Source organism: Oncorhynchus clarkii, chromosome 5 (assembly GCF_045791955.1).
Source record: "Oncorhynchus clarkii lewisi isolate Uvic-CL-2024 chromosome 5, UVic_Ocla_1.0, whole genome shotgun sequence".
Classification (NCBI taxonomy): domain Eukaryota; kingdom Metazoa; phylum Chordata; class Actinopteri; order Salmoniformes; family Salmonidae; genus Oncorhynchus; species Oncorhynchus clarkii.
The window spans coordinates 42,530,927-42,538,955 of NC_092151.1; the positions used below are offsets into that span (position 1 = coordinate 42,530,927).

Consider the following 8,029-nt stretch of genomic DNA (forward strand, 5'->3'; position numbering starts at 1 on the left):
TCAAAACTAGTTTAGGGCCTGGTTCTATTTCAGCCAGCACCATTTACCAGTCCTTTCAGATCTGTGAAATCACAGAAACGGGTAAGAGTGAGGGGGGTAAAGTAACTGGTTGGAACCGGGCCAACATCACTGGAGCATTTGTGAGAACCTGTTTATTATCTGTGAACTTTGCCCTCACTAACCTGCTCAGCAACATGTGTTCTCAACTTCGTCCCTCCCTTTGAACGGCCAACTGTGATTGGTTCAAACAACTGCACACCCCAGTCTCTCCCGCACTCGCGGCTCTTTAGTTATATTTTAACTTTAGGGTGATACATTGAGGAACTCACCTGTCCTGGTCCCCTCTCAAGAGCCTCTACAGCCTTCTAAATCGCCATGTCTGACCGGGGCTCATTCGACACTAATGTCGTTACCCTCACGAGATTCGTGCTGGAGGAGGGAAGGAAGGCGAAGGGAACGGGAGAACTGACAACCCTCCTCAACTCCATCTGCACAGCTGTCAAAGCCATCTCCACCGCCGTCAGGAAAGCTGGGATTGCCAACCTGTAAGTGTTGCTGCATGCAACAAGTGATAGTGTCAGTGGTTGTGTTCGTTCATAGTCTAAATGCCACATTTATCAACTGAGCGGAGGACGATAAGTAAGCATTTCACTGTTAGTCCACACACTGTGACGAATAAAATTTAATTTGAAGTATTTCATAACTGATCAACAGTGATTTTGCTGTATTTGTGAGTTACTACAACAGACCATGCACCGGGCCAGAGAGACTAAAATAAAATATTTACATTGTCCATCTAATCTGTTGGCCCTAATACCGTTGTCAACCTCGACTCAGGTCAATGTCCACACGAAATGTTGTTATTTTCATGCAAGCCAAGGCTATTGGAATAAGGTAGGCTACTCACAATTCATGCATGATTTTCATCGTGAGACATGCCTATTGTCTTCATTAGGAGGAAGTAGAGACCATATAGAGACTGCATTCCACACTGACACAAAGCAGTGGCCACTTCAATGCCACCTGGAGGGGATGGCAGACGTTTTTATGGGTTTCTAACCAACTGTGCTATTTTGTGGGTTTTGTCCCTCATTGTTTGTAACTTATTTTGTACATAATGTTGTTGCTGCCATCTCTTATGACCGAAAAGAGTTTACCTAAGTTACACCTACAAGTTACCTCGACTAACCTGCCTCGGTACCAGTACCCCCTTCTATATAACCTCTTTATTGTTATTTAATTGTTACTTTTTTAAATTATTTTTTGTAACTTTATTTGGTAAATCTCTTAACTCTATTTCTTGAACTGCATTGTTGGTTAAGATCTTGTAAGTAAGCATTTTACGGTAAGGTCTACTACACCTGTTGTATTTGGGGGCAATGTGATTTGATTATATAAATACACTACGCCCTGTCCTTGCCCCTCCCTTCCTCCCCTCAACTGTATGACAGAGATGGGCCTAGTGATGTTACTGCTCTCACACGTCTGCCCCCTGTTCCTCTCTCAATGCCCTCACCCCCTCTCTCCTTCTCTCCCTCACCTGTCCATCTCTCCCTCTGTTCCTCCCTCCAGCTATGGCATTGCTGGGAGCACCAACGTGACAGGTGACCAGGTAAAGAAGCTAGATGTTCTGTCCAACGACCTGGTCATCAACATGATTAAGTCCTCCTTCACCTCCTGTGTCCTGGTGTCAGAGGAGGACGAGAGGGCCCTCATCGTGGAACCAGAGAAACAGGTGCGTGTGGAGGGACGGGGGAGTGCATGTGTGTGTGTGTGTGTGGCCCAGATTGAAGTTGGGATCTTCTTGTGACGTCAATGTGACAATGTCCTTTTTATTTCTCTCGCAGGGAAAATATATTGTGTGCTTCGACCCACTTGATGGCTCATCAAACATTGACTGTCTTGTATCAATTGGAACAATTTTTGCCATCTACAGAAAGGTTGGTGTTTGTTTTGTTTCTGGTGGTTTTTCTATGATTCCTCTATGGCCCAAACATACATTCTGTTTTAGCCTCAGACATTTTCTAACATTCCCAGACATTCTGTTTCATTCTCAGACACGTTGTTTGTCTCAGTCACACCATAGTGCCAATTTCTACTGTAGTTAGGCTGTTTCACTGTTCTTCTGTTATTTTTGGTAATAACTATCCTCATGTTTGTCTCCCAGACGACAGACGATGAGCCCAATGAGAAGGACGCACTGCAGTCTGGACGTCACATTGTTGCCGCCGGTTACGCCCTCTACGGCAGTGCCACCATGATGGTACTCTCTACAGGACAAGGGGTCAACTGCTTCATGCTGGACCCTGTAAGTTCCAAATCCAAATTAAAGGACAAGTTTACCCAAAATCCAGAAACTCCCAAATGATTCCATACATTGAAACTAGTTCAATGGAGTTTGCCCTCTCCCCCTCTCTGTCCCAGGAATGCTGAACTGAGACGACTTCACTGAACGAGTTTCAATGTATGGAATCACTTGGGAGTTTCTGGATTTTGGGTCAACTTTAATGTTTAAAAGTGCATTTTAAAATAGCAACACACTACAGTAAAACAGCACTAAAAGAACATGAAAACACATGTCCCTGAAGTTGCTCAGTCATTGCTGCTCAGTCCTTGCTCCGTCTGTTTAGTCCATCGGGGAGTTCATCCTAACAGACAAGGACGTGAAGATCAAGAAGAGAGGAAAGATCTACAGTCTAAACGAAGGCTATGCTCAGCACTTCTACCCAGACGTCACAGAGTACCTGAAGAAAAAGAAATACCCAGAGGTAATTCATTAACTATAAACCTGAAAGGGCAGAGGGCATAAGTTTTACACTGTAATTCTGAACCATTAACTCTTTGGGAACTATTAAGTGACCAATAAAATGACTGAAATATGCCTGATATGTCTTACCTACTTTTTAAATGCCCCTGTTGTAAGTCGCACTAAAAAAAAGAGCGTTGGCTAAATAAAGAAAATATAAAATGACAGAATATCTGTGACTAAAACTGAAGTGTTTACTTCAGTTATTTAATGATCTCTAACTTTATATTGCTTTTTGTTTCCAGGATGGCAGTGCCCCCTATGGTGGGCGTTATGTTGGCTCCATGGTGGCTGATGTGCACAGGACTCTGGTGTACGGAGGCATCTTCTTATACCCTGCCAATGTCAAGAGCCCCAAGGGCAAGGTGAATCAGGCAGAGCGCTCCAGTTCATATAAATAAATATCTACTCTAAAAAAATATATACTAAACTTTTTTTATTATTATAATTTGTTTACATACAAGTGACCAAAAGAGGGCTGACTGTGTCCAAGAGAGATGGGCAATGTAACGATCAATGAGACAAGTTTATTCAAGTGTAGGATGAACGAGGCCTTTTCTGAGTACATTGACGTGACTAACCACCTGTCTCTCTTCCACCCCACCCTATGTAGCTGAGGCTGCTGTACGAGTGCAACCCCATGTCATTTATCATCGAGCAGGCTGGAGGCATGGCCACCACGGGGGAGATGAACGTGCTGGACATCCAGCCAGAGAACATCCACCAGCGGGTTCCTGTGGTCCTGGGCTCCCCTGAAGACGTCCAGGAGTACATCGCCATCTACAAGAAGACACGCATGTGAGACAGCGCTGGAACCTTCTCTGGATCCATCATGACCTGCTTGTCCACGAGGGTCGACCTTTGACCCTGACCATAAGCTAGTAATCTTTGCATCATATGGATGGAGCTGTGGATATACTGTACAAGTCAAACGTTTGGACACCTACTCATTCAAGTGTTTATCTAGATGTTTTTCTTCTATTTTCTACATTGTAGAATAATAGTGAAGATGTCAAAACTATGAAATAACAAATATGGAATCATGTAGTAACCAAAAAAGAGAAACCAATCAAAATATTTTTTTGATTCTTCAAAGTAGCCACCCTTTGCCTTGATGACAGCTTTGCACACTCTTGGCATTCTCTCAGCAGCAGAGGTAACTCTGGGTCTTCCTTTCCTGTGGCGGTCCTCATGAGAGCCAGTTTCATCATAGTGCTTGATGACTTTTTGCGACTGCACTTGAAGAAACTTTAAAAGTTCTTGAAATTTTCCTGATTGACTGACCTTCATGTCTTAAAGTAATGCTGGACTGTTGTTTCTCTTTGCTTATTTGAGATGTTTTTGCCATAATATGGACTAGGTCTTTTATCAAATAGGGCTACCTTCTGTATACCTTGTCACAACACAACCGATTGGCTCAAATGCATTAAGAAGGAAATAAATTCCAAAAATTAACTTTTTACAAGGCAGACCTGTTAATTGAAATGCATTCCAGGTGACTATCTCATGATGCTGGTTGAGAGAATGCCAAGAGTGTGCAAAGTTGTCATCATACTATATAAAATATATTTTGATTAGTTTAGTACTTTCTTGTTTGTTATTTCATAGTTTTGATGACTTCACTATTCTACAATGTAGAAAATAGTAAAAATAAAGTTAAACCCTAGAATGAGTAGGGTGGGTCAACCTTTGACTGGTACTGTATTTATTTAACGGAATATATCATACCCAGTTGTTTAGAAGTTGAGGTGATTTGTTGATTAGATAATCAGTGCAGCGCTTTCCTCCAGCTGATCCTTGTGAACAAGCAGAGTAGTATTTTATCTCCACAAATCTGACCATCTGACCAAACAGGTCTGGGACCAAAGACACTGGAGGGGGAAAGAGTATAGGGGAAGTCAGTCAGTCAGATCCTAGGGTTCATCTCAGTAGTCTGAAGTGGCTTTCGCTTCTCTTTTCCTCTCCTACTTTCATCTGACAAGGTCGGAGGTGGGTGAGAGAGGGGAGGAAGCCTGTTTAAATTATTATGATGCATCCCACGTGTCTTACAGTGAACCAAGATTCATTTGGATCACTAAACTGAGGGACCAACCCCCTCATAGACCAAATATAAGCCTCCAACTCCTAATGGAGGGTTGTTGTGTCATTTGCACTGGTTGACCTGAAGGATGTTTTGAATAAAACCCTCCGCTTGTTGTCCATGTCGTGTTTCTAACTCACCAGCAGGGGGAGGTGTTACTCCTTCAGTGGCCTAGCTCAATACAGTGTGTCAAACCATGAGAAACGTTTATTAGTGTTATTTAGATGGAAGAGGTGAGCTAAATGCGCTATAGCTTTCACTTACCGGTTCACTTCCATTCTCACGGTCTCTGCTGGCTGTTTGAGATGCTTAGAAGCCACATTGATCGTAGGGAGAGCATCCACTTTTAGAAGCAACTTCTTGCTGATGCCCTCTTTCCATTGTTGATAGCCGTGGAAGTTTTCAGGGTTGAAATGTGCCCCGCAGATTGACGAGTAGATGCCCAATTTTCCCGCCTCATTCTTACAAATGTATCCCACTTTTTACAAAGTTTTTCATTCATCGTGTGACTCTGACTGCGGGGCGTTGTGGAACTGTTTCCAAAGTTTTAGAACGGCATTATAACAGTTGATTTAAGAGTTAGTAATTTGGGTATGTTTTCTAAGTTACTAGTATACTGTATGTGTTTCCGGCATTGAGAAATATAGGTTCTACACTGCTATTAAGCCTCCTGCTTTGGGCTGGATGTGTCAATGTGTAGATCATACATGCATAATCTATGATCAGAATTACTGTTTTACCTCAATTAGCCACAAAGCTCCTAGTTTGAAAGCAACTGTTTTTCTGGAAGCAGTGCTGCACCATTTCCCCTGCATGTTCCCCCCACATGGGACAGCCACCTAGCAATTTGAGTGACAGCTAGCAAGATTTTTACATTTTATTTATTTACTTTTATTTCACCTTTATTTAACCATGTAGGCTAGTTGAGAACAAGTTCTCATTTGCAACTGCGACCTGGCCAAGATAAAGAATAGCAATTTGACACATACAACAACACACATGGAATAAACAAAACATAGTCAATAATACAGTAGAAAAAAAATAACACAAAAAGTCTATATACAGTGAGTGCAAATTAGGTAAGATAAGGGAGTTAAGGCAATAAATAGGCCATGGTGGCGAAGTAATTACAATATAGCAATTAAACACTGGAATGGTAGATGTGCAGAAGATGAATGTGCAAGTAGAGATACTGGGATGCAACGGAGCAAGATAAATAAATAAATACAGTATGGGGATGAGGTAGATAGATGGGCTGTTTACAGATGGGCTATGTACAGGTGCAGTGATCTGTGACAGCTGGTGCTTTAAGCTAGTGAGGGAGATATGAGTCTCCAGCTTCAGTGATTTTTGAAGTTGGTTCCAGTCATTGGCAGCAGAGAACTGGAAGGAACGGCGACCAAAGGAGGAATTGGCTTTGGGGGTGACCAGTGAGATGTACCTGCTGAAGTGTGTGCTACAAGTGGGTGCTGCTATGGTGACCAGTGAGCTGAGATAAGGTGGGGCTTTACCTAGCAGAGACTTGTAGATAACTTGTAGGCAGTGGGTTTTGGTGACGAGTATGAAGCGAGGGCCAAACAACGAAAGCGTACAGGTCACAGTGGTGGGTAGTGTATGGGGCATTGGTGGCTAAATGGATGGCACTGTGATAGACTGCATCCAATTTATTGAGTAGAGTGTTGGAGGCTATTTTATAGATGACATCGTCGAAGTCGAGGATATGTTTGGCAGCATGAGTGAAGGATTCTTTGTTGAGATATAGGAAGCCGATTCTTGATTGAATTTTGGATTGGAGATGCTTAATGTGAGTCTGGAAGGAGAGTTTACTGTCTAACCAGAAACCTAGATATTTGTAGTTGTCCACCTATTCTAAATCAGAGCCGTCCAGAGTAGTGATGCTAGATGGGCGGGCAGGTGCGGGCAGTGATCGATTGAATGGCATGCATTTAGTTTTACTTGCATTTAAGAGCAGTTGGAGGCCATGGAAGGAGAGTTGTATGGCATTGAAGCTCATCTGGAGGTTAGTTAACACAGTGTCCAAAGAGGGGCCTGAAGTATACAGAATGGTGTCGTCTGCGTAGAGGTGGATCAGAGAATCACCAGCAGCAAGAGCGACATCATTGATGTATACAGAGAAGAGAGTCGGCCCGAGAATTGAACCCTGTGGCACCCCATAGAGACTGCCAGAGGTCCGGACAACAGACTCTCCGATTTGACACACTGAACTCTATCAGAGAAGTAGTTAGTAAACCAGACGAGGCAGTCATTTGAGAAATCAAGGCTGTCGAGTCTGCCAATAAGAATGTGGTGATTGACAGAGTCGAAAGCCTTGGCCAGGTCGATGAATAGGGCTGCACAGTACTGTCTCTTATTGATGGCGGTTATGATATCGTTTAGGACCTTGAGCGTGGCTGAGGTGCACCCTTGACCAGCTCAGAAACCAGATTGCATAGCGGAGAAGGTACAGTGGGATTCGAAATGGTCAGTAATCTGTTTGTTAACTTCGCTTTCGAAGACCTCAGAAAGACAGGGTAGGATAGATATAGGTCTGTAGCAATTTGGGTCTAGAGTGTTCACCCCCTTTGAAGAGGGGAATGACCATGGCAGCTTTCCAATCTTTGGGAATCTCAGATGATTTGAAAGAGAGGTTGAACAGGCTAGTAATAGGGGTTGCAACAATTTTGGCAGATAATTTTGGAAAGAGAGGGTCCAGATTGTCTAGCCCGGCTGATTTGTAGGGGTCCAGATTTTGCAGCTCTTTCAGAACATCAACTGTCTGGATTTGGGTGAAGGAGAAATTGTGGGGGCTTGGGCGGGTTGCTGTGGCGGGTACCAGGCAGTTGACCGGGGTAGGGGTAGCCAGGTGGAAAGCATGGCCAGCCGTAGAGAAATGCTTATTGAAATTCTCAATTATAGTGGATTTATCGGTGGTAACAATGGCCTCAGAGCAGTAGGCAGCTGGGAGGAGGTGCTCTTATTCTCCATGGACTTTACAGTGTCCCAGAACGTTTTTGAGTTTGTACTACAGGATGCAAATTTCTGTTTGAAAAATCTAGCCTTAGCTTTCCTAACTGCCTGTGTATATTTGTTCCTAACTTCCCTGAAAATGTGCATATCACTGGGGCTATTCGATGCTAATGCAG

General features: G+C 43.3%; 1 protein-coding gene across 1 annotated transcript; it reads left to right on the top strand.

Moving 5' to 3' along the window:
- Positions 1-242: 242 nt before the first annotated feature.
- Positions 243-4,492, top strand: LOC139408876 (fructose-1,6-bisphosphatase 1-like). The gene is made up of 7 exons (XM_071153288.1): positions 243-545; positions 1,573-1,735; positions 1,848-1,940; positions 2,168-2,308; positions 2,631-2,768; positions 3,052-3,171; positions 3,420-4,492. Exons 1-7 carry the CDS (start codon positions 376-378, stop codon positions 3,606-3,608), a joined length of 1,014 nt encoding a protein of 337 aa, XP_071009389.1. The 5' UTR covers positions 243-375; the 3' UTR covers positions 3,609-4,492.
- The last annotated feature ends 3,537 nt before the right edge of the window (positions 4,493-8,029 follow it).

Coding starts and splice junctions, on each gene's coding strand:
- LOC139408876 (XM_071153288.1), top strand. CDS start 376: ATGTCTGACCGGGGCTCATTCGACACTAATGTCGTTACCCTCACGAGA. Junction 1,736..1,847: donor TCGTGGAACCAGAGAAACAG/GTGCGTGTGGAG, acceptor TTTCTCTCGCAG/GGAAAATATATTGTGTGCTT. Junction 3,172..3,419: donor TCAAGAGCCCCAAGGGCAAG/GTGAATCAGGCA, acceptor CACCCTATGTAG/CTGAGGCTGCTGTACGAGTG.